At 41.3% G+C, this 27,116-nt stretch overlaps 1 protein-coding gene across 3 annotated transcripts in view; it reads left to right on the top strand.

Moving 5' to 3' along the window:
- ARFGEF3 (ARFGEF family member 3) overlaps positions 1-25,286 on the top strand; it is a 185,491-nt gene extending 160,205 nt beyond the window's left edge. For 2 of the 3 annotated variants that reach the window (XM_009205990.2, XM_017958286.2), the window contains exons 30-35: positions 777-891; positions 3,331-3,433; positions 3,684-3,815; positions 8,108-8,229; positions 19,331-20,552; positions 21,663-24,162. In XM_009205990.2, the coding sequence (XP_009204254.1) occupies positions 777-891; positions 3,331-3,433; positions 3,684-3,815; positions 8,108-8,229; positions 19,331-20,552; positions 21,663-21,854 (1,886 nt within the window). In that variant the 3' untranslated portion in view covers positions 21,855-24,162. Of the gene's footprint in view, positions 1-776; positions 892-3,330; positions 3,434-3,683; positions 3,816-8,107; positions 8,230-19,330; positions 20,553-21,662 lie in introns of all 3 variants that reach the window. The other variant, XM_003898113.5, reaches the window with a different exon arrangement.
- The last annotated feature ends 1,830 nt before the right edge of the window (positions 25,287-27,116 follow it).

Raw genomic sequence — 27,116 nt, 5'->3', positions numbered from 1 at the left:
GGCTAGGGATGAAGAGAAATTTCTTAATATTGATGGCACTTTGTAAAGGCTGTGAAAGTGTAGGATGGACAGTATGCTGAAGTCAGCAGATGGAGAGGGACCTAAAGGCAGGAAATGTGTTCACTGTGGTCCCAGTGGAGCCACATGTGTGAAGATCTGGGTGTCCGGGAGCAGAAGAAACATTGCTGCTACCCGCAGAGCTTATAACTCGAAGGACTGGCATATCATGGTGTAAGGGAGGAGGTCCCCTTGCTGGAGAGGACAGAGAAACTAAGGAGGATGTTGACCCCAGGGGAGAGTAACAAAGCTAATAAAAGAAACTGTGTCTCTATTAAGTTTAGCAAGGACAATTTACCCTGCAAAAAAAGAACACAAATTGCAAAAGAAAACAAGTGAGTTTTTCTACATGTAGGTGGTAACTGGTAACCATATCCCTAAGGGTAGCCACATGTCCCTGGCCAGGTCATTGCTTTGCACAGTGTGAGACTCTGATATAGCAACACATAAAAGTGGACTGCATATTTCGTTTTTATTTCTCTAGAAGTGGATGAAACATGCTGAAATTGGGTAAAAATCTAAGAAAATTATTGTTTTACTGGGTTTTCTTGGGGGGTGGGAGGTTGGAGGAGGATATGGCCATTTTTCTCATTGTTCTATTTCTTTCTCCCAGATATTTGCTTATCATTCAGACTTTCCTCTGTTGCTGTAGATGGCCATTTCAATCTATCCCTTTACACTAGACCTGTATGAAACTGTGATTTTGCCGTTTCCCATAGACATCAGGTACGAGAGCATGATCAATACCATGCTGAAAGACCTCTTCGAGCTGCTGGTCGCCTGTGTGGCCAAGCCCACTGAAACCATCTCCAGAGTGGGCTGCTCCTGTATTAGGTGAGAAAAAGCTTTCCTGACTCTCCACAAAGCTGGAGTTATTTAAAAATCTAAGGAAATTAAATTGTCTTTGTGGTAGGAATCAGCTTTTTTGGATTGCTTTCTGTAAGTAGACTTTTGTAATTAAAAATGACTGTGTGCTAATAATTCTTCATTTCAGTGTTCAGTCAGCACATGTGTATTGTGTAAGACATTATACAAAGTATTCTGATTCAGTTTTTCAAAAGAAGACATACAAAAGGCAAACAGGTATATGGAAAGGTGCTCAGCATCAGTGATCATAAGAGAAATGCAAATTGAATGTACAATGAGATGTCATCTCATGCCAGCTAAAATAGCTTATCCAAAAGACAGGTGATAACAAATACTGGAGAGGAAGTGGAGAAAAGGGAACCCTCGTACACTATTGGTGGGAATGTAAATTAGTACAACCACTATGGAGAACAGTTTGGAGGCTCCTCAAACTAAAAATAGAGCTATCACATGATCAGCAATCCCACTGCTGGGTATATACTCAAAATAAAGGAAATAATTATATCAAAGAGATAGCTGCACTCCCATGTTCACAATAGTCAAAATTTGGAAGCAACCTAAGTGTCAGTATTAGTCCATTTTCATGTGCTGCTGATAAAGACACACCCAAGACTGGGAAGAAAAACGGGTTTAATGGACTTACAGTTCCACGTGACTGGGTAGGCCTCACAATCATGGTGGAAGGCAAGGAGGAGCAAGTCACATCTTACATGGATAGTGGCAAGCAAAGAGAGAGCTTGCTCAGGGCCACAGGGTACCCAGACATTTGGCCAAACATTATTGTGGGTGTGTTTCCGGATGAGAAGAACATTTGAATTGGTGGAGACAGCAAAGCAGATGGCCCACCGTAATGTGGCTGGGCCTTGTCCAATCAGTTGAAGACCTGAATAGAACAAAAAGGCCGAGTAAGAGGGTACTTTGCTTGCCTGACTGTTTGAGGTGGAACATCAGTATTCTCCTGCCCCTGGACTGTACTTACATCTCCCACTTCTCAGGCTTTCAGACTTGGACTGGAACTATACCCCTGGCTCAGAGAAAACTCATTATAACCATCAGATCTCATGAGACTTACTCCCTGTAACAGCATGGGGAGGTAACCATGATTCAGTTACCTCTCACTGGGTCCCTCCCACAACACATGGGAATTCAAGATGAGATTTGGTGGGGACACAGCCAAACCATATCTGTGTCCATCAGTAGATGAATGCATAAAGGAAATGTGGTACATACACACAACGGAGTACTATTCAGCCATAAAAAAGAATGGGATTCTCAGCACTTTGGGAGGCCAAGGCGGGCAGATCACAAGGTCAGGAGTTCGAGACTAGCCTGGCCAATATGGTGAAACCCTGTCTCTACTAAAAAGACAAAAATTAGCTGGGCGTGGTGGTGGGCACCTGTAATCCCAGCTACTCAGGAGACTGAGGCAGGAGAATTGCTTGAACCAGGGAGGCAGAGGTTGCAGTAAGACAAGATGGCACCACTGCACTCCAGCCTGGGCGACAGAGCAAGATTCCATCTCAAAAAAAAAAAAGTTGGGGGGGATTCTGTCATTTACAACAACATAGAGGGAACTAGAGGTTATTATGCTAAGTGAAATAAGCCAGGCACATGGGAGAGTGAGTCACATGAAAAATGGTGACAGTGAAGCAAAGACCTCGTTGTAGCAGTGACACTGGTCACTTCCTCTAAGGTGGACAGGCATGGGGGAGGTGGGGACTTTCCAAGCAGAAGAACAAAATAGTATTGAGATTAGAGTTGTAAGTGACAATAAGAGTTTGGGGTTTGGTTTTGCTTGTTAGTTGTAGAGGAGTGATGGAAAATGGAACTAGAATCCAAAAATCACTACAGAATATATACAGTCTTGCATACAAGTCTACGCTTAATGATTGGCCTATTTGTAGAGGGGATCCATTGATATTTCTATATTAAAATGGTTTAGGAAGTAGTATTTTGACAATGGAATACCGGACGGTTGAGACAGGGAGACTTGGCAGGGAGCTGCAGAATAAACCTATGCATGAGTCCATATGGCCTAAATTTTGTGGCAACAAAATGGAATTCAAGACTCCTATGTGGCCGGGTGCGGTGGCCCACACCTGTAATCCCAACACTTTGGGAGGCCAAGGTGGGTGGATCACCTGAGGTTGGGAGTTCAAGACCAGCCTGACCAACATGGAGAAACCCCGTCTCTACTACAAATATAAAATTAGCCAGGCATGGAGGCACATGCCTGTAATCCCAGCTACTCAGGAGGCTGAGACAGGAGAATTGCTTGTACCCAGGAGGTGGAGGTTGCAGTGAGCCAAGATCATGCCATTGCACTCCAGCCTGGGCAACAAGAGCAATGTTGTTTTGAAACTCCGTCTCAAAAAAAAAACAACAACAACTTGTTTCTTTTGGCAGATACGTCCTTGTGACAGCAGGCCCTGTGTTCACTGAGGAGATGTGGAGGCTTGCCTGCTGTGCCCTGCAAGATGCATTCTCTGCCACACTCAAGCCAGTGAAGGTACATCACTGGGAGGAAGCCCTCCCTGGAGCAGTTCTAACCGTCTTTAGCTCCTGGTCCCTTATCATGTTGGGCACATGGGTTCTGCCTCCTCTGAGCAGGCAGCCTCACTTTAGATCTTGCAGAGGGTGAGAAAGAAGTTGCTGGGTCAGTACTTTTATCTTAGACACAGTAACGATCTCAGATCCAAGACTGGGCCTGGCCCAATGAACCAGGATGCACTCAGTAAGCATCTGCTATTTCTCCCCAGGACCTACTGGGCTGCTTCCACAGCGGCACAGAGAGCTTCAGCGGGGAAGGCTGCCAGGTGCGGGTGGCGGCCCCATCCTCCTCCCCAAGTGCCGAGGCCGAGTACTGGCGCATCCGAGCCATGGCCCAGCAGGTAAGGGCAGGGGCTTTTGATCTCAGGGCCTCTAGAAACTTGAAATGCATGTTGGGAGACCTTCCTTCAAGGTCTTGCATCACCAAATTGCCTTTCATTCCCTGAGGGACATACACTTTGTTGCTCCCAACTCTTGCCAGTACCATTCTTTGCCAGGAATGACATTAACCCAATCAACAGCATTACCTCCTGTCCATCATCTCTTGCTTGTTGCATCCTCCAGTGCCCAGATCAAATAGAATCACTGTCCTTTGTACGTAACTTGCTTGAGCTATCTGTAAGTATTTGCTTAACTATTACTGTTAACTGCTAGACTATGAGTGCCTAACAATGGCAAACTTATTTGGGCTTTTTTCTTATATCTTTCATTCACAACACAGAACTTAACATTTAAAAGTTGCTTACTACATTTGAGTTGAATGTAGCATTAAAATTCAAGTGTATTCACTCATGCAGGAATCATCATATACCAATGGCTTTTTCTTCTTGAGACACGTGTAAGAAGTCACAAAATTTGATTGTCAGCTCCTGAGGAGCAGAGAACACATTCTGTATATTTACCTTGGTATTTTTAGAGCAAGGCCTAGAGAAAATGTTTAGTAGGTCTTTGTTGAATCAATAGGTTACTGAGTCACAGAAATATCAGAAGAATATAGTAGTATCACAAACTACAGATATGCCCTAAGCTCCTAAGTGACATGGCAGTCTGCCTCTAGGAAACCCTGGATGTGACTCTCAGCAGCAGTCCAGCTAAATGCCATCCCCAAATTCATATATAATCATAACCATGCTATTCATAGTAGTGAAAAATGGAAATGGACTAAACTCCCAACAACCATTGACTGGCTAAATATTCCATCATTTAATAGCAACAGACATGTCTAAATTGGGTCTTCATATGAAGAAACTATTTTGCATATGCATGTGTATGCATGGTATGTATTTAAAATATTAAAGTTTTACAAATGTAATTGAACTGTCACATTTGAGTTAAATTTGAAGAAATGAATTGGAGGTTATACTCAAAAGGCAAGGCCCCTTTTCTCTACCAGATCTGTTTAAATTCTTAATAAAATTTTCTCTTAGCACACTGATAATCTGGGATCCCCTGATTACCCATGTAAAGAACTCAGTCAGTTGAGAAGTTTCTTAGCCAGGTCTGGCTTCTTTGGGGCTTTTCTCAGCTATCCTGAGGTAGTGGGACAAGAACCTTCTACCTTCGGTTTCTCACACATCTCTGCTGAGCACATGCCCTAACATCTGGGACTTGATGATTCTGCTGGTTCTGAAGGAAGGCAGCATGTCCCACTGAAGCCTCCATGGCCAGTCTGCAGAAGTTGGGAAAGAAAGGTTGTAAGGCTGCAACGAAGAGCCACTGCTAGCAGCATGGCAATTGTGGCTGCTACAGCAATGGTGTAGCTAGAAGTGAGAACAGAGAAACCAAGAAGGTGGCCCTCCAAAGGGATAGCTTCTCTAAATACGCAGTTATTACATCTGGCTAAAGCATTTACACGCGTGCCTGCAGTGGTCTCTGCAACCCTGTCCAATCATACAGCAAGAGAATCTTCTGAAATAGATCATTAATGGAGAAGAACAGCAAGAACTGTTTAGTGAATTGTTCACTTCTTTTTCTGTTTTGTTGTTTTGTTTTTTGTTTTTGCTGTTGTTATTGTTATTGTTGTTTTTAAGACTTGCTCTGTTGCCCAGGCTGGAGTGCAGGGTGTGATCTCAGCTCACAGCAACCTCTACCTCCAGGTTCAAGTGATTCTTCTACCTCAGCCTCCAGAGTAGCTGGGATTACAGGTGTGCACCACCACACCCAGCTAATTTTTGCATTTTTAGCAGAGATGGGGTTTCACCTTGTTGGCCAGGCTGGTTCTCAAACTCCTGACCTCAAGTGATCCATCTGCCTCAACCTCCCAAAGTGCTGGGATTATAGGCATGAGCCACCACAACTGGACAATCTTTCACTTCTTAATACTTAATACTTCTCTATTTCTTCCTCAATCCCAAATTTTCCTTATGTATTCACTCTTAAAATAACTCATTATTTGAAAATCTGATAATTGTTACAAGATTTTGCAAGAAAATATTTTAAAAGTATTCTAACCTTGCCGGGCATGGTGGCTCACACCTATAATCCCAGCACCTTGGGCAGCCAAGGCGGGAGGACTGCTTGAGCCCAGGAGTGCAAGACCAGCCTAGGCAATACCGTAAGACTCCATCTCTATGAAATCGACAAGGAACTTAAACAAATTTACAAGGAAAAAACAACTCCATTAAAAAGTGGGCAAAGGACTTGAACAGACTCTTCTCAAAAGAAGACATACATGTGGCCAATAAACATATGAAAAAAGCTCAACATCACTGATCATTAGAGAAATGCAAATCAAAACCACCATGAGATACCATCTCACACCACTCAGATTGGCTATTAGTAAAAGTCAAAAAACAGATGCTGGTGAGGTTGTAGAGAAAAAGTAACACTTTTACACTGTTGGCGGGAGTGTAAATTAGTTCAACTATTGTGGAAGACAGTGTGGTGATTCCTCAAAGACCTAGAGGCAGAAATACCATTTGACCCAGAAATCCCATTAGTAGGCATATACCCAAAGGAATATAAATCATTCTGTTATAAAGATGCATGCACATACATGTTCATTGCAGCACTATTCACAATAACAAATACATGGAATCAACCTAAATGCCCATAAGTGATAGACTGGCTAAAGAAAATGTGGTACCTGGAATACTATGCAGTCATAAAAAGGAATGAGATCATGTGCTTTGCAGGAACATGGATGGAGCTGGAGGCCATTATCCTCAGTAAACTAACACAGGGACAGAAAACCAAACACTGCATGTTCTCACTTATAAGTGGGAGCTGATTGATGAGAATGCATGGACACATGGCAAAGAACAACACACACTGGGAACCTCTGGGGGATGGGGGAGGGAGGGCATCAGGAAGAATAGCTAATGGTTGCTGGGCTTAATGCCTGGATGATGGGATGATCTGTGCAGCAAACCACCATGGCACACGTTTACCTATGTAAGAAATCTGCACATACTGCACGTGGACCCCAAACTTAAAACTTGAAAAAAAACGAAAAAATGTTTAAAAAATAGATGGGCATAGTGGTGCACACCTGGGTCCCAGCTACTCGAGGGACTAAGGTGGGAGGATCACTTGACCTAGGACGTCAAGACTGCAGTGAGCCATGATCACACCACTGCACTCCAGCCTGGACAACAGAGTGAGATCCTCTCTCTATATATATATATAATATATATTTAATATATTATATATCATATATAATAATCTTATTTATATATAAGATTATATGATATATATAATATATATTATATATAATAATATATATTATATATTATTATAATATACAATAATATATATTTACATATTACATATATATTATTATAATATATATTTATTACATTACATATATTATATAATATATAATAATATATAGTTATATATTATATAATATATAAATAATAGTTATATAGTATATATTATATAATATATAAATAATAGTTATATATTATATAATATATATAAATAATAGTTATATATTATATATTATATAATATATAAATATGAATTATATATTATATATAATATATAAAATAATAGTTATATATTTATATAATATATAAATAATAGTTATATATTATATATTATATAATATATAAATAATATATATAATATAATATATAATATATTATATATATAAAATCTTTCCAGAGGAAAGTAGTGAGAGTATTTTAAGTCATGTAAAAGAAAATCATTTGGGTCAGAGAGCCAATAAGTGCTCAGTATTTTCTTAGTCACATCTGCCATGCCTAGTAGAGCACTGTGGCCCTATCAGTAACCACCAGTAATCCTGACAGAAGTCCCTATGTTGAATATGATACCAAAGACTCAAAAATCAGAGAGAATCTTTTACAAAGCCCCTCTTTATTTACTTGTAGTTAATATTAAGTGCCAATACCTGTTATTTGGGGTATAATGAATTGTCACATAGTAGAACTAGTAGTGTTGCTACTATTAGTGTCAGCAGCTAACCCTGATTATTTACTCCTCTGTTCTAATGCTTTGCATATGTAATATACACATATCAATTAAGTCTCTCAACAAACATATCAAATAGGAAACCATTATCCTCATTTTATAGATGAGGCTTAACTTGCCCAGGGTCATCCAGCTGATCCCTGACAGGTCAAGCAGAGGACACTGGAGTTCTGAAATGTACCTTTGCACACCCATACAGGTGTTTATGCTGGACACCCAGTGCTCACCAAAGACACCAAACAACTTTGACCATGCTCAGTCCTGCCAGCTCATTATTGAGCTGCCTCCTGATGAAAAACCAAATGGACACACCAAGAAAAGGTAAGTACCTAAATCTCAACTCATAGAGTGCTTATGAATAAGAACGTTCATTCACTTCCAGTTCTCACGCATTGTAATCCAAGCTTTGGCCAGGAATACTGAAAACATCTGTGGAGTCATTTAGCCAAGGTTTTCATAAAAACGGTTAGCCTTGTAACCAAATTCCCCACATTTCATATGTATTAGGTTGCCCAGGTTGCCACAGAAAGTACCACAGACCGGGTGACTCAAACAGCAGAACCGTATATCCCACAGTTCTGGCACCTAGAAGTCAGATATGAAGGTTTCCTCCGAAGTCTGTCTCCTTGACCTGTAGATGACCATTTTCTTCCTGTGTCTTAACATGGACTTCCTCTGTACGGGTCTATATCTGAATTTCCTCTTCTTATAAAGACACCAGTCATTTTTGAATTAAAATTAACCCTCATGACCTTATTTTGAATTAATTACCTCTTAAAAGACCTCTTCTCCAAACATAGTCACATTCTGAGGTTAGGACTTCAACATATGAATTGGGGGGAACACAGCCCAACCCATAATGTCATACACTTACTATCTTAAACAAAAATAGGGGCCGGGCGCGGTGGCTCACAACTCTAATCCCAGAACTGCAGGAGGATCACTTAAGCTCAGAATTCAAGCCCAGCCTGAGTAATGTAGTGAGAGCCATCTCTACAAAAAAGTAAAAAAATAAAAATTTAGCCAAGCGTGATGGCATGCGCCTGTAGTCCCAGCTGCTCAGGAGGCTGAGATGGGAGGGTCACTTGAGCCCAGGAGGTCAAGGCTGTAGTGGGCATGATTGTGCCACCGCACTCCAGCCTGGGCAACAGAACAAAACCTTGTCTCATTAAAAAATAAGAAGTAAATTGAGGCATGGTTCTGATTGTTTCAGTGAGAAGCGCATAAACCTCCCCAGGAACAATAATGGCTATTGGAAGACAAAAAGGTCTATGCTCTGCCCCAGGAAACTTGCCCTTTCTAAACACTATCATCCTCCCTTAAAAATATCGTTCTAGACTTGAGGATGAAGGCAATGACCAAGATTTCCCACTTTTAAACTTCTGACACATTAATAGTAATGCTAAGTATTTGAGCACTCCATGTGAAACACAGTGAGGGCACATACAGAGAGGCTTGGGTCCCTTGCCCAAGGACACACAACTGCAAAGAGGTGGAGTCAGAATCAAAACTGGCTCTGGGCTGGGCGCAGTGCCTCACACCTGTAATCCAAGCACCTTGGGACCCAAGGCAGGCGGATCACCTGAGGTCAGGAGTTTGAGACCAGCCTGGCCAACATGGTGAAACCCTGTCTCTATTAAAAATACAAAAATTAGCCGGGCATAGTGGTGTGCACCTGTAATCCCAGCTACTCAGGAGGCTGAGGCAGGAGAATCCCTTGAACCCGGGAGGCGGAGGTTGCAGTGATCATACCACTGTACTACAGCCTGGGTGACAGAGCGAGACCCCTGTCTTAAAAGAAAAAAAAAAAAAAACTAGGTCTGGTTGGGCATAAGGCCTCTGCCGTTTCCCATTGCAAGGAGAGAGTTGCTGCAGTAGACTGAATGTGTCCCCCAATATTGATGTATTTTACTCCTAACCCCCAATGTGATGATGTTAGATGGGCCTTTCAGGAGGAAATTCGGTCTTGAGGGTGGAGCCCTCATGAAAGGGATTCGTGTCCTTAAAAGAAGAGGCAGATCCCTTGCCCTCTTTCTGCCATGTGAGGATACATGGAGAAGATGGTCATCTGTAGTCTGGAAGACGGCCTTCACCAGAAGCCACCCATGCTGGCACTCTGATCTCAGACATCCAGCCTCTAGAACTACAGGAAACCAATTTCTGTTGTTTGTAAGCCACCCAGTCTATGGTATTTGTTACGGCAGCCCAAATAAAGATAGTTGGTATCATTTCACAAGCTCTGGGTGATTTGTCCAAAAGTTAGCTGGGTCAGGCATGCTGGCTTATGCCTGTAGTCCCAGCTACTCAAGAGGCTGAGGCAGGAGAATCGTTTGAACCCAGGAGGCGGAGGTTGCAGTGAGCTGAGATCGCTCTGCACTCCAGCCTGGGTGGCAGAACAAGACTTCATCTCAAAACAAACAAACAGGTAGCTGGGTTAGCAGGGCAGTTTGATTAATATAACAATTATTTGGGTGAAATTTCTAGGTAATAATTTTTTGGTCAATTATTGGTACATACAAAAAAAATGTAGAATGTTCAAAAGTTATGAAGCATGAATAAAAAATAAATGTGAACCAGTCACCCAACTTCAAAAATAAAACTCTACCAATTCTAGTCTGTTTCCCTCAACCACCAGTCACTGATTTTTAAGTGTTGGTCATTTTTTTATCTACCAAAGATTGTTCAATCCTTTGGCATCTTTAAGCATTGATTTACTTCAGAATTTCAGTTCTTTTCTTCCTTTTTTCCTATTTCTAATTCACATTCAGCCAGTTATTCTTGCTGAAATATTTTTGATGTAAAAGTAGGAAAAAGGAATAGGTTGCATTCAAATTATAAATAAAACATAGGAGGAATAGCCTAATATCCTAATATTATTGGTTTTAAAAGGTTACAGTTTGAAAATATAGCAACATGGCTCATAAATTTTCCTAGCACGTTTAATAGGCAATTGCCCACTCATTGTAGTTAGGCAAAACAAAATAAGCATATTAAATTCTTTCACCAATCCCACTGGTCACTGAGGCAAAAGACATTCCTTAACATTCTTTAGGAGCTCTCAGCCAAACTCTCTATGCTTTGCATTCTTAGATTTGACTCTTATTTGCAGGGGCAATTCTTAGTTCAGTATAGGATGTAGTGGAAGATGAGTTAGACCTATGGAAAACTATATGCTGGCCAGTTGCATACTTTAGATGTAATCCTAAAACCAGATTACAGCATTTAAGTAGAGAAACCTGTGTTAGTTGGTTTGGGTTTGTTTTAATAGCCTTGACATTGATAGCCCCAAGCTTTACTTAATCCACATAATCTTAATTAGTACTTTAAGATATATATATATTAGCGATTCCCAGAGCAAGATGGCCGAATAGGAGCAGCTCCAGCCTCCAGCTCCCAGCGCGAGTGACACAGAGGACGAGTGATTTCTGCATTTTCAACTGAGGTACCGGGTTCATCTCACTGGGGAGTGCCAGACAATCGGTGCTGGTCAGCTGGTGCAGCCCAACCAGCGAGAGCTGAAGCAGGGCAAGCCATCGCCTCACCTGGGAAGTGCAAGGGGGAAGGGAATCCCTTTTCCTAGCCAAGGGAAACTGAGACACACAACACCTGGAAAATCGGGTAACTCCCACCGTAATTCTGCGCTTTACCAAGCGTCTTAGCAAACGGCACACCAGGAGATTATATCCCACACCTGGATGGGAGGGTCCCATGCCCATGGAGCCTCCCTCATTGATAGCACAGCAGTCTGAGATCTGACTGCAAGGCAGCAGCAAGGCTTGGGGAGGGGCGTCTGCCATTGCTGAGGCTTAATTAGGTAAACAAAGCAACCAGGAAGCTCGAACTGGGTGGCCCCACTGCAGCTCAAGAGGGCCTGCCTGTCTCTGTAGACTCCACCTCTGGGGACAGGGCATAGCTAAACAAAAAGCAGCAGAAACCTCTGCAGATGTAAATGACCCTGTCTGACAGCTTTGAAGAGAGCAGTGGTTCTCCCAGCATGGAGGTTTAGATCTGAGAACAGCCAGACTGCCTGCTCAAGTGGGTCCCTGACCCCTGAGTAGCCTAACTGGGAGACATCCCCCACTAGGTGTGGACCGACACCTCACACCTCACATGGCTGGGTACACCCCTGAGACAAAGCTTCCAGAGCAAGAATCAGACAGCAACACTCGCTGTTCAGCAATATTCTATCTTCTGCAGCCTCCACTGCTGATACCCAGGCAAACAGGGTCTGGAGTGGACCTCAAGCAATCTCCAACAGACCTACAGCTGAGAGTCCTGACTGTTAGAAGGAAAACTAACAAACAGGATGGACACCCACACCAAAACCCCATCAGTTCGTCACTGTCATCAAAGACCAAAGACTGATAAAACCACAAAGATGGGGAAAAAGCAGGGGAGAAAAACTGGAAATTCAAAAAATCAGAGCGCATCTCCCCCTCCAAAGGAACGCAGCTTATCACCAGCAACGGATCAAAGCTGGACGGAGAATGACTTTGACAAGTTGAGAGAAGAAGGCTTCAGTCGATCAAACTTCTCAGAGCTAAAGGAGGAACTACGTACCCAGTGCAAAGAAACTAAAAATCTTGAAAAAAGAATAGAAGAATGGATAACTAGAATAATAAATGCAGAGAAGGCCATAAACGAACTGACAGATATAAAAACCATGACACGAGAAATACGTGACAAATGCACAAGCTTCAGTAACCGACTCGATCAACTGGAAGAAAGAGTATCAATGATTGAAGATCAAATGAATGAAACAAAGCGAGAAGAGAAGTCTAGAGAAAAAAGAGTAAAAAGAAATGAACAAAGCCTCCAAGAAATATGGGATTATGTGAAAAGACCAAATCTGTGTCTGATTGGTGTGCCTGAAAGTCAGGGGGAAAATGGAACCAAGTTGGAAAATACTCTTCAGGATATCATCCAGGAGAACTTCCCCAACCTAGTAAGGCAGGCCAACATTCAAATTCAGGAAATACAGAGAACGCCACAAAGATACTCCTTGAGAAGCGCAACTCCAAGACACATATTTGTCAGATTCACCAAAGTTGAAATGAAGGAAAAAATGTTAAGGGCAGCCAGAGAGAAAGGTCGAGTTACCCACAAAGGGAAGCCCATCAGACTAACAGCAGATCTCTCAGCAGAAACTCTACAAGCCAGAAGAGAGTGGGGGCCAATATTCAGCATTCTTAAAGAAAAAATTTTCAACCCAGAATTTCATATCCAGCCAAACTAAGTTTCATAAGTGAAGGAGAAATAAAATCCTTTACAGACAAGCAAATGCTGAGAGATTTTGTCACCACCAGGCCTGCCCTACAAGAGACCCTGAAGGAAGCACTAAACATGGAAAGGAACAACCGGTACCAGCCATTGCAAAAACATGCCAAAATGTAAAGACCATTGATGCTAGGAAAAAACTGCATCAACTAACGAGCAAAATAACCAGCTAATATCACAATGACAGCATCAAGTTCACACATAACAATATTAACCTTAAATATAAATGGACTAAATGGTCCAATTAAAAGACACAGACTGGCAAACTGGATAAAGAGTCAAGACCCATCAGTTTGCTGTATTCAGGAGACCCATCTCACATGCAGAGACAAACATAGGCTCAAAATAAAGAGATAGAGGAAGATCTGCCAAGCAAATGGAGAACAAAAAAAAGCAAGGGTTGCAATCCTAGTCTCTGATAAAACTGACCTTAAACCATCAAAGATCAAAAGAGACAAAGAAGGCCATTACATAATGGTAAAGGGATCAATTCAACAGGAAGAGCTAACTATCCTAAATATATATGCACCCAATACAGGAGCACCCAGATTCATAAAGCAAGTCCTTAGAGACTTTAGACTCCCATACAATAATAATGGGAGACTTCAACACCCCACTGTCAACACTAGACAGATCAACAAGATAGAAAGTTAACAAAGATATCCAGGAATTGAACTCAACTTTGCACCAAGCGGACCTAGTAGACATCTACAGAACTCTCCACCCCAAATCAACAGAATATACATTCTTCTCAGCACCACATCGCATTTATTCCAAAATTGACCACATGGTTAAGGTAAAGCACTCCTCAGCAAATGTAAAAAGAACAGAAATTATAACAAACTGTCTCTCAGACCACAGTGCAATCAAACTAGAACTCAGGACTAACAAATTCAATCAAAACCACTCAAAAGACCAGAAACTGAATAACCTGCTCCCTGTGACTACTGGGTACATAAAAGGAAATGAAAGGCAGAAATAAAGATGTTCTTGAAACCAATGAGAACAAGATACAACATACCAGAATCTCTGGGACACATTTAAAGCAGTGTGTAGAGGAAATTTATAGCATAAATGCCCACAAAGAGAAAGCTGGAAAGATCTAAAATTGACACTCTAACATCACAATTAAAGAACTAGAAGAAGAGCAAACACATTCAAAAGCTAGCAGAGGCAAGAAATAACTAAGATCAGAACAGAACTGGAAAGGAGACAGAGAACTAAAAAAACCCTCAAAAATCAATGAATCCAGGAGCTGGTTTTTTTTGGAAAGATCAACAAAATTAGTTGACTGCTAGCAAGATTAATAAAGAAGAAAGAGAGAAAGAATCACATAGGCATAATAAAAATGATAAAGGGATATACCACCAACCCACAGAAATACAAACTACCATCAGAGAGTACTATAAACACCTCTATGCAAATAAACTAGAAACCTAGAAGAAATGGATAATTTCTGGACACTTACACTCAAGACTAAACCAGGAAGAAGTTGAATCCCTGAATATAGACCAATAGCAGGCTTTGAGAGTGGGGCAATAATTAATAATAGCCTGAACCAAAAATGTCCAGGACAGACAGATTCACATCAAATTCTACCAGAGAGGTACAAAGGAGGAGCGCTGGTACCATTCCTTCTGAAACTATTCCAATCAATAGAAAAGGGAATCCTCCTAACTCATTTATGGGGGCCAACATCATCCTGATACAAGCCTGACAGACACACAACAAAAACAGGGAATTGCCAGACCAATATCCCTGATGAACATGCGATACAAAAATCCTCAATAAAATATTGGCAAAACCGAATCAACCCAGCACATCAAAAAGCTTATCCCACCATGATCAAATTGGGCTTCATCCCTGGGATGCAAGGCTGGTTCAACATATGCAAATCAATAAAGCGTAATCCAGCATATAAAGAAACTGAGACCAAAGGCAAAAAACCACATGATTTAACTCAATAGATGCAGAAAAGGGCGCGACAAAATTCAACAGTCCTTCATGCTAAAAACTCTCAAACAAATTCGGTATTGATGGAACGTATCTCAAAATAATACAAGAGCTATTTATGACAAACCCACAGCCATTTATCATACTGAATGGGCAAAAACTGGGAAGCATTCCCTTTGAAAACTGGCACAGACAGGGATGCCCTCTCCCACTCCTATTCAACATAGTGCTGGAAGTTCTGGCTAGGGCAATCAGGCAAGAGAAATAAAGCATATTCAGTTAGGAAAAAGAAGAACCAAATTGTCCCTGATTGCAGATGACATGATTGTATATTTGAAAACCCCATTGTCTCAGCCCAAAATCTCCTTAAGCTGATAAGCAACTTCAGCTGAGTCTCAGGATACACAATTAATGTGCAAAATCACAAGCATTCTTATACACCAGTAACAACCAAACAGAGCCAAATCATGAATGAACTTCCATTCTGGTGCTTCAAAGGAAAATAAAATACCTAGGAATCCAACTTACAGGGATATAAAGGACCTCTTAAAGGAGAACTACAAACCACTGGTCAGTGAAATAAAGAGGACACACAAACAAATGGAAGAACATACCATGCTCATGGATGGGAAGAATCAATAATATCATGAAAATGGCCATATTGCCCAAGGTAATTTCTAGATTCAATGCAATTCCCATCAAGCTACACGACTTTCTTCACAGGGTGGAAAAACTGCTTTAAAGTTCATGGAACAAGAGCCCGCATTGCCAAGACAATCCTAAGTCAAAGAACAAAGCTAGAGGCATCATGCTACCTGACTTAGCATACTACAAGGCTACAGTAACCAAAACAGCATGGTACTGGTACCAAAACAGAGATATAAGACCAATGGAGACAAGAACAGACCCTCAGAAATAATACACACATCTACAGCCATCTGATCTTGCGGTACGAAGAGCGTGGGGAAAAGGATTCCCTATTTAATTAATGGTGCTGGGAAGAATTGGCTAGCCATAAATTAAGAAGCTGAAACTGGATCCTTTCCTTACTCCTTATACGAAAAGTGAATTTAAAGATGGATTAGAGACTTAAATGTTAGACCCTAATACCATATAAACCCTAGAAGAAAACCTAGGTAATACCATTCAGGACATAGGCATGGGAAGGACTTCATGTCTAAAACACAAAAGCAACAGCAACAAAAGCCAAAATAGACAAATGGGATCTAGTGCAGCTAAGAGCTTCTGCACATGAAAGAAACCACCATCAGAGTGAACAGGCAGCTACAAAGGGAATGGGAAAATTTTTTGCAATCTACTCATCGACAAGGGCTAATATCCAGAACCTACAAAGAACTCAAACAAATTTACAGAAAAATAACCCACATCAAAAATTGGAGCCAAAGGATATGAACAGACATTTCTCAAAGAGACATTCATGCAGCCAGCAGACACTTGAAAAATGTAATCACTTTGGCTATCGGAAATGCAAATCAAAACCACAATGAGGATACATCTCACACCAGTTAGAATGGCAATCATTAAAAAAGTCAGGAAACAACAGGTGCTGGAGAGGATGTGGAGAAATAGAAACACTTTTACACTGTTGGTGGGATTGTAAAACTAGTTCAGCCATTGTAGGGAAAACAGTCGCGGCGGTCCTCAGGTTCTAGAACTAGAAATACCATATGACCCAGCCATGCATTACTGGGTATATACCAAAAGGATTATAAATCATGCTGCTATAAAGACACACATGCACACATATGTTTATTAGGCACTATTCTAATATAGCAAAGACTTGGAGATCAACCCAAATGTCCATCAGTGACAGACTGGATTAAGAAAATAATGGCACATATACACCATGGAATACTATGCAGCCATAAAAAAGTAGTGAGTTCATTACCCTTTGTAGGGACATGGATGCAGCTGAAACCATCATTCTCAACAAACTGTCACTTGAGAACAGAAAACCAAATACCACATGTTCTCACTCATAGGGGTGGGAATTGAATATGAGATCACTTGGACATGGGAAGGGAACGCTATCACACACTGGGGCCTATCATGGGGAGGAGGGAGGGAGGATTGCATTGGGAGTTATAACTGATGTAAATGACGAGTTGATGGGTGCAGCACACCAACATGGCACATGTATACATATGTAACAAACCTTCATGTTGTGCACATGTACCCTAGAACTTAAAGTATAATAATTTTTAAAAGATATATATATTAGCATGTTTTAAGTCAACCACTTGTTATGCAAATAATTCTCAATTATCCAATCTGGAGGATGGCAGACTTCTTAAAGGTGTGCTGAGAAAAAGCTTGAAACCCTTGGGTACGCTGAATTAGAAAGTTATTTGTTGATTTTGTTTGAGATCTTTGTCTCCTATCAGCATAGATGATTAAGAACTGCATATCTATAAAATTGTTTCACTTATCTTTGTGAAACCTTGATCTCTTCAGTATTATTTCCTTCCCATTCTGTTTTCTTGTCACTGCATCCTTTAACCCAAACCTAAGGTAAAGGGGATTTGCTGTCTTTTTTTACATGCGTAGTTAGGAGCTGTATCTCTTAAAGCATCCAAGAAATGATCTCGGTGGATGAAGATATTCCACAATTCAGACATGGCTTTGCATTGGCCTCACTTTAGGTGTTGGCTGGAAAATGGCTTTTCATTTCTTAGGGAAGGTAATAAAAAACAATGTTGTGAGCGAAGGGTTTCACGCCTTCACCAGGCTGATTAAACTCACCCCTCTGGTGGTGCTTCCTGCGTCAGGGATCCAGGATCCTAGGGGAGTGGGGTTCAAATGTCAGAGCAATTTCTCAGGGGGAGCATTTCCTTCAGGCAGCCTGTGCCCAGAGCCAGCCTGCTTTCCTTCTTTGACTTGGAGACTTACTGAATGCTACTCTCACCATTTTCCCGGTTACTGGGGACAAGAAGATGAATAAGGTAGTGTCCCGTCCCTTGAGGATGTTATAGGTGTCATGGGGACAGACTTGTCTGATGACTAAAAAATTTCCCTTTTTAGTTCACATCCTTATAGTATGGACAGAAAACATTAGAACAAACTGATAGCTTTTGGACCAAGTTGGTATAAGCTTTTGGAGCCCTCTTTTTCAGAAGAACGCGTGTTCGGGTTTACTGGTAGCTTAAGTAGGAGCTGAGGCTGGGGAAATGGAGAGTTGTTTAATGGGTACAAAGTTTCTGTTAGAAATGATGAAAAAGTTTTAGCAATAGATAGCAGTAATGGTTACACAACATTATGAATATACTTAATATCACTGAATTGTATACACAAAAAATTAAAATAGTAACTTTTTTGTATTATTTTACCACAAAAAAGTGAACGTGATTTATTTTAAAAGGTTGCTGTTTTTGAGAGTAATGTGTTTTCCCTCAGTGAGGACTAGACAAAGGGCAAAGTTGACATTGAGATTTATGCAGGATTTGTCATTTTCTGCTGTTAGAAAAGCACTTTTCCTACTTATACAAATTTTTACATTCAAAGTCATAGTGAGACATAAAGCAAAATGTTATTAACATGATGGCTAGACCTTTGAAATTAATAACAGTTGTCATAATTTTATAATTATCCAGTTTGGGGCATTAATTGGCCATATAATGGCCTCAACTATTTTCATAAAATTCTAAGAGCAGTGAAAAGAAATGAAACTGGAAACCAAAACCACACTGAACCACACTGGTGAATTTAAAAATTTGGCAAACATAGGACAGGTTGAGCATCCCCAACCCCAACTTTTTGAGTGCCAGCGAGACATCACAAATGGAAAATTCCACACCTGACCTCATGCGATGGGTTATAGGAAAACCCAAAATGTATTCTGTGTTCCCAAGGGCAAAAAGACCCCCTAGCCTCCTTCAACTGTGATATCTTTTCACAAATATATCTTGATGTTAACTGTTAATTTGGCATCATAACTTGTATTCTATAGCTTTGGGAATTTTTTAAAGTGTCAAGAATTCCACTAGTTGTGATTAAAATGGTTATCATGTAATGCCCAAAAAGTATGACTTTTTTCACGGAAGACATTTGAGTAGAGGTAGTTTAGTTTGTAAATTTGCATATATCATTCTGAAATGGGTAACGTCTATATTGCTTTGAAATACCTGATGTAGGACAGAAAACCATTAATCGATCCCTCTCTTTTCACTTGAAGCGTGTCTTTCAGGGAAATTGTGGTGAGCCTGCTGTCCCATCAGGTGTTACTCCAGAACTTATATGACATCTTGTTAGAAGAGTTTGTCAAAGGCCCCTCTCCTGGAGAGGAAAAGACGATCCAAGTGCCAGAAGCCAAGCTGGCTGGCTTCCTCAGATACATCTCCATGCAGAACTTGGCAGTCATATTCGACCTGCTGCTGGACTCTTACAGGACTGCCAGGGAGTTTGACACCAGCCCCGGGCTGAAGTGCCTGCTGAAGAAAGTGTCTGGCATCGGGGGCGCCGCCAACCTCTACCGTCAGTCTGCGATGAGCTTTAACATTTATTTCCACGCCCTGGTGTGTGCTGTTCTCACCAATCAAGAAACCATCACGGCCGAGCAAGTGAAGAAGGTCCTTTTTGAGGACGACGAGAGAAGCACAGATTCTTCCCAGCAGTGTTCATCTGAAGATGAAGACATCTTTGAGGAAACCGCCCAGGTCAGCCCCCCGAGAGGCAAGGAGAAGAGACAGTGGCGGGCACGGATGCCCTTGCTCAGCGTCCAGCCTGTCAGCAACGCAGATTGGGTGTGGCTGGTCAAGAGGCTGCACAAGCTGTGCATGGAACTGTGCAACAACTACATCCAGATGCACTTGGACCTAGAGAACTGTTTGGAGGAGCCTCCCATCTTCAAGGGCGACCCATTCTTCATCCTGCCCTCCTTCCAGTCCGAGTCATCCACCCCATCCACGGGGGGCTTCTCTGGGAAAGAAACCCCTTCCGAGGACGACAGAAGCCAGTGCCGGGAGCACACGGGCGAGTCCCTGAGCCTGAAGACCGCTGGTGGGGACCTGCTGCTGCTGCCCCCCAGCCCCAAAGTAGAGAAGAAGGATCCCAGCCGGAAGAAGGAGTGGTGGGAGAATGCAGGCAACAAAATCTACACCATGGCGGCCGACAAGACCATTTCAAAGTTGATGACCGAATACAAAAAGAGGAAACAGCAGCACAACCTGGCCGCGTTCCCCAAAGAGGTCAAAGTGGAGAAGAAAGGAGAGCCACTGGGTCCCAGGGGCCAGGACTCCCCACTGCTTCAGCGTCCCCAGCACTTGATGGACCAAGGGCAAATGCGGCATTCCTTCAGCGCAGGCCCCGAGCTGCTGCGACAGGAAAAGAGGCCCCGCTCAGGCTCCACCGGCAGCTCCCTTAGTGTCTCGGTGAGAGACGCAGAAGCACAGATCCAGGTACACCCCTGTGGCCAGAGGAGGTGGGCGGGAAGCTGGGTTTCCAGTACTGGATGGGCCCCCCTTGCAGAGCGGGCGCACACAGGCTAAGATTTATGGAAACAGGTAGGGAGTAGGAACCAATTTCCCTCCAAAGTCAGAGGACTGCCCGAGCCTAAGTGCAGGATTTCCCAGTATCAGTATATCATTATGAAGCTGGAATTTTACTCTCAGGTAATTTCAGGAACTGTTTTTCTCCATTGTAATGTGTATTATTGAAAATTAGGAACTTAGCTGTATAAATAAGATGAGGCTAAAGCTTATAAAATGTAAGCTTTTTCAAGACCAGCCTGGACAACAAGGCAAAACCCATCTCTACAAAAAAAGAAATACAAAAATTAGCTGGGAAAGGTGGCACATGCCCGTAATCCCAGCTACTTGGGAGGCTGAGCCAGGAGGATTGCGTGATCCCAGGAGGCAGAGGTTGCAGTGAGCTGAGATGGTGCCACTGCACACCAGTTTGGATGACATAGGGAAACCCGGTCTTAAAAAAAGTAAGCTTTAACTGGCATCGAGTTCTTAGTGTGTCATTCAAAAATGGCACTGAAGAAATTCTGTAGTTACGAAGCATTATACAAACGAAAAAAGCAAATATTGTGTGGTTATGCCAATTAATTTTTTTCAAATTATTTTCATCTCAACTTTTGCTAGCCCATCCTGTGCACATAAAAATTCTCAATCTTCAGGGGGGCTTAGAGTGTAATTCTATGGTGCATCAAAAAATGAGTTTGAGATGAATGGCCTATGGAGATCTCATTGTGAGAAGGCAAGGGAGGTTTTTTATTTTTGCTTTTGTTTTTTCTCATCTAAGGAGTAAGAGTTTAGTAGTTTGTGAAAGCTGAAAATAAGGCGAATCTCTGCCCATCTTTATGGATGTGAAATTATGATGTAGGCATAATAAATTAATATGCCTACAATTTATTATAGGCATATTAAATGAACAAAAACTAATTTATTGCAGCTACAGCCTGAAAAAAAAAAAAACCATTTCCACATTGGCAGGGCTGCTCTCAAGTGTTCAAATAAAACCAGGGGGGAAAGCCACTAATTTTCTTAAATCCTTTCTCTTAGGCATGGACCAACATGGTGCTAACAGTTCTCAATCAGATTCAGATTCTCCCAGACCAGACCTTTACGGCCCTCCAGCCCGCAGTGTTCCCGTGCATCAGTCAGCTGACCTGTCACGTGACTGACATCAGAGTTCGCCAGGCTGTGAGGGAGTGGCTGGGCAGGGTGGGCCGTGTCTATGACATCATTGTGTAGACATCATTGTGTAGCAGACTCCTATTCCACTCCGCCACCAAACAGCAGTAGTGAGGGTTAGAGTCTGCCTGCCAATCCAACTGTTGCGTTTTCCCCACCACCAGCCCCACTTAAACTAGTGTCTCAGAGAACAATGTTTCCTAATGTAAAAAGCCTTTCCAACCACTGATCAGCATTGGGGCCATGCTAAGGTTTGTATCTAGATGACACAAACGATATTCTGATTTTGCACATTATTATAGAAGAATCTATAATCCTTGATATGTTTCTAACTCTTGAAGTATATTTCCCAGTGCTTTTGCTTACAGCATTGTCCCCAAATGGGTCATTTTCAAGGGTTACTCATTTGAAAACACTATATTGATCTATCATCTTAAAAATAAATATAATTCCTAAGGCAATATCTGCTGGTAAATCAAGCTGATATGTAAACACTCAGACATCTAGTACCAGGGATTATTAACTGGAGGAAGATTTATGATTATGGGTTTGGCTGGGAAGAAGACAACTATAAAAACATATTCTTGGGTGTCATAATCAAGAAAGAGGTGACTTCTGTTGTAAAATAATCCAGAACACTTCAAAATTATTCCTAAATAAGATTTTCAGCTATTCACCAATTTCCCCATATAAGGTACTGTTGTGCCTTTATTTCTGTCTGATTTCTGTATGTCTAAAAGAAGAAAGTTCTTTCCTAGCAGGGTTTGAAGTCTGTGGCTTGTCAGCCTGTGACACAGAGTACCCAGTGAAAGTGGCTGATACATAGATCGTCGAGAGACATGAGACCGACTAGCCACCCTGGCTGTTCTCGTGGTGTTTGCTTCCGTCCCCAAGGCAAACAAGGAAAGGAAAGAAAAAATGGTGCCTTAGTCTTTTGTTGCACTTACATTTCCATGCCCCACAATTATCTGAACGTAAGGTATAACGTTTGGTTTTTAAGACAACAAAACAGTAAAACACAACTCATTTTATATCAACACGCTTGGAGGAAAGGGACTCAGGAAGGGAGCAGGGAGTGTGGGGTAGGGATGGATTATGATGAAATCATTTTCAATCTTAAAATATAACACAACAATCTTGCAAAATTATGGTGTCAGTTACACAAGCGCAAGTCTCATAAAATGAAGGCAATGGAGAAAGACACTGAAATTTAGAAAATTTTGTCTATTTAAAATATTTCTCCTATCTAGCAAGTAAAGTTACCCTACGTTTGATGTCTTTTCATTCAGACCAATATTTCAGGTGGATATTTCTAAGTACTGAAAGCTTTATCTTATTATTTACAGTATTTTTACATTATCCTAATGATTGAAAACTCCTCAATCAAGCTTACTTACACACATTCTACAGAGCAGAGTTAGTTGTTAAGGCATACATTATAATTTCTCAGCTCTATTCGTAATGAATAAGTCACCCTTTAAATAAAAGACAAATTCTGCAGTCTTGAAACACGGATTTAAAAGGGTATTTGCAAACTTTGCCCTTCTTGAGAAACATGGAACTAACTTAGAGGTTAAGAGGAAGGCAGTGTTGTGACTTCTTCAGGTGATCTGAAAGAAAGACCCTTATCATTCTGTGTGCCATCTAGAGATCACCACAGAATCCATTTTTTTCCCAGTTCCACAGAACACTCTGCTTGCCTTCATTTTTTACTCACTAGACAATAATTCAAGTTTAGAAACAGGTAATCAGCTATTTGATCTTAAAAGGCAATGAATTGTTGGGATATCAGTGAACTATGTTGTATACTTTTGAATTTTTATACTTTATAAATGGAATTGAAAGTTGGATAACTGCTTTTTTTTTTTTATTTTCCAACAGAAGTAACAGCACAGTTGTTTTGTTTCTTTTTATAGCTTACCTGAGGTTCAGTTCTTCTTTTGTGAACCTGTGAGTACTCCACAGTTTACTGGGGGAAAAGGCCTCAGTAAAGCAGAGGCCAGAATTACAGTATTTATACATAGCAACTTTTCATAAAGTAGAAAAATTCAAAGGAAGCTGCCTCAATTTGTGAATACCGGCTGGGCGCAGTGGCTCACGCCTGTAATCCCAACACTCTGGGAGGCCGAGGTGGGCGGATCACATGCGGTCAGGAGTTTGAGACCAGCCTGGACAACATGGTGAAACCCCGTCTCTACCAAATATGCAAAAATTAGCTAGGTGTGGTAGCATGCACCTGTAATCCCAGCTACTCAGGAGGCTGAGACAGGAGAATCGCTTGAACCCAGGAGGCGGAGGTTGCAGTGAGCCGAGATTGTGCCATTGCACTCCAGCCTGGGCGACAAGAGTGAAACTCCATCTAAAAAAATGATAATTGTGAATACTGTGTCCCAAAGTATGTTAGTTATTTGGAAATCAGCATTCTCCCTGATGCTCTATTATGGGATCCAAAATTCTTGAACATAAGTTTACCCTATACTGTGTCCGAACACTGTTCTAGTTCTAGCCTGAATATGGGTCCCAAGAATAAAAGGATGAGACGGTGTACAGAGCTCTTGACCTATAATTTTTAAGAGTGTTTTGGTACCTTCCCATTGTCTTCTCTATAACCCAGTCCTGACATACTCTGCACTCGAGTTACCGGACATCCACACTGACATCAGATTTCAACCAGAAACATCACTGAGTGACAGCAGTACTTCTCAGAGGTATTTGCAGCTTGATGCAAAGTAGTCTCTAATAAGTAGGCCTTCAGGTGATTCTTCCCAGCAGGTGGAGAAGCAAGGGAGGAGATGAAGAACACTGAGAGGGGAGTGGCACTTTCCCAGACTGCCCAGCTCAGTCTCTTGCCCTGTTCCTGTGACTCAGCTGCCCACCCCCAAACTTGTTTCACTCCCTCCCAGTCTCTGAAAGTGTCAGGTGTTTCTCTCCTCACAGTCTCTTTTGCAGCAACAGTAAGACAAAATTCAAAGCAGCCTTTTAAAGTGAAGAACAGTTATTAGCATGTATTTACAGACCTAAGCAGAATGAAAGTTTATACATTGTTTTTAGTTGCCTGTATTTATAGCCAAAACTTTATTACCCTAAAGTTGAGATGTTTCTCTTCTTTTCCTAAATTTTGGTAAAGTGTGCTTCATGAAACAAACATCTGGAAAACTCCAAGTATAAGAGACCCGGGACTGATGATGGCCCAGCCAAGTGTATGGAGGGACAGAGTTCTCTCTGTCATTAATGAGGACATCGGTTTTCACAATTGAACCTCATGCACTGTCCATAGCATCTCACCTAGCTCTTGTGTCTCCTGATCATATTTTAAAAATAGACTGCCTTTTTACACCATCTTCTCTCCTCTTATGATAATTTTCCAGCCCTTACCATAGATATAAAACTAGAACACCTTTATTATTTGGGGTCTATGTAATGACTGACCAATAAGAACCCAGACAGATGCTAACATACTTAACAGCTCTCATTAAAATACTTTAAATCAGGCATGGTGGCTCATGCCTGTAATTCCAGCACTTTGGGAGGCTGAGGCAGGTAGATCTCTTGAGGTCAGGAGTTTGAGACCTGGCCAACATGGTGAAACCCTGTCTCTACTAAAAATACAAAATTAGCCGGGCATGGTGGCAGCCACCTGTAATCCCAGCTACTTGGGAGGCTGAGGCAGGAGAATTGCTTGAACCTGGGAGGTGGGGGTTGCAGTGAACCAAGACTGCACTCCAGCCTGGGTGACAAAGTGAGACTTCTTCTCAAAAAAGTAAATAAAAATAAAAATTTTAAATCAAACATGACAAAAATGTTGATATAATTCAAAAGTTCCTTGAAATTGAAACATATTGGTACAATGATCATTAGGCTTTTCGTCCTTGTTGTTTTAAAATAGCCTTGGCTGTGAGAAGGTAATGCAGTTACGTAATAGATATCCTTGATTTTACCAGATTCATCACAATACTGCTTATACAGGAAAGTTTTCTTTCTCAGAAAGGAAAATCCATCAGTATCAGTCCCATCAAACTAAACAGAATGAAGACCTTTGTGTAGAGCTGATAGTAATAACAAGAGGTTACAAATAGCAGGGAGGAAGAGAGTGGTGAATGTCACTGTGATTGCAAACCTTTACCTGTATTATCACACGTAGTCCTCACAACAACCTTGTGAGACAATTATTGTGTTCCTCATTTTTTCAGATGAGAACACAGACCCAGAGAGGTTCAGAAACTTGCCCAAGATAACAAGCAAAAGGCAAAGTTGGTTGCAAAAGAGGTGTTTCTGAATTCAAAGGCCATACTCTCTCTGACAACATGCTGTAAGTCCACGGAGTAAGCACTCTAGTATGAGAAAAAGTTTCAAGGAATGAGGCCATTAAAATGAGACTATTTGACATCTCAGATCTGTCTGGGATGTTACGGAGGTTTTTAAAAAAAAAGTTGAAAAAAGAAAATGAATCGTGTTTATACATTAAAAAATCATATGTAACACATTTCAAGTGTTTGAAAATAAAGCCAAAATCTAAACTTTAATCTTCAAGCAGACATTCAGTGTTACTTTAGAAAACTCACTGAATTAGGCAGAAATGATGGAATAATACTGTTCATGGCCAGCTGTTAACACAGAAGTACATGGCAGCCTGTGTCTAGAATGGCATGCACGATTTGTAAACCTTTTTCAAATATCATTTAATCAACTCAGAATAAAGTGCCCTGTAGCCAACAGTGCCTCTTTACTTGCTTCTCTGGGAAATACATGGTACTAAATTTGTAGCACAAAGTTTGGGAATATGCAAAATAATGGATAACCATTTTTCAAAATGTACATTCTCTGAAGAGGAAGCAGCTGGTTGGACAAGATTGCTTGAAGAACCAGGTGCTAAGGGCATCAGGTCGACATCCTTAGTAACCATGTGCCATAACATCTACACATTTCCACTTGTTTTACAGACAAAGAAACAGGCAGAAGGAAAATCCAGAGTCTTGCAGTAAGCAGATGACAAGACTTCAATATGCTTGGGCACCACTTAGGTGACCCCAGGGAGATTTAGTGTGGCCTTAGGAAAGCAAAAGAGCACTTTTTATTGGAAATATGAGCTTGTTACTGGGAAAGATTTGTAAAATTGGTCAAGAACTTGATTTATAATTACGCCTCCTCCAAAAAAAGTTCTCATTTAGTAGTGGAGCAATCTAGAAAACATACCTTTTTTGTTTGTTTGGAAGATCCTTTTTCTCTGGCTATATTGTAGTGTTTGCTATTTGATGTGGAAATAATAACTTAAGATTTTGGAACAGAACACCCTTTAGATTTCCAAAACACAATTCTTATTTC

This window comes from Papio anubis, chromosome 6 (genome assembly GCF_008728515.1).
Source record: "Papio anubis isolate 15944 chromosome 6, Panubis1.0, whole genome shotgun sequence".
Taxonomy (NCBI): domain Eukaryota; kingdom Metazoa; phylum Chordata; class Mammalia; order Primates; family Cercopithecidae; genus Papio; species Papio anubis.
This window is presented reverse-complemented; position numbering and strand designations above follow the sequence as displayed.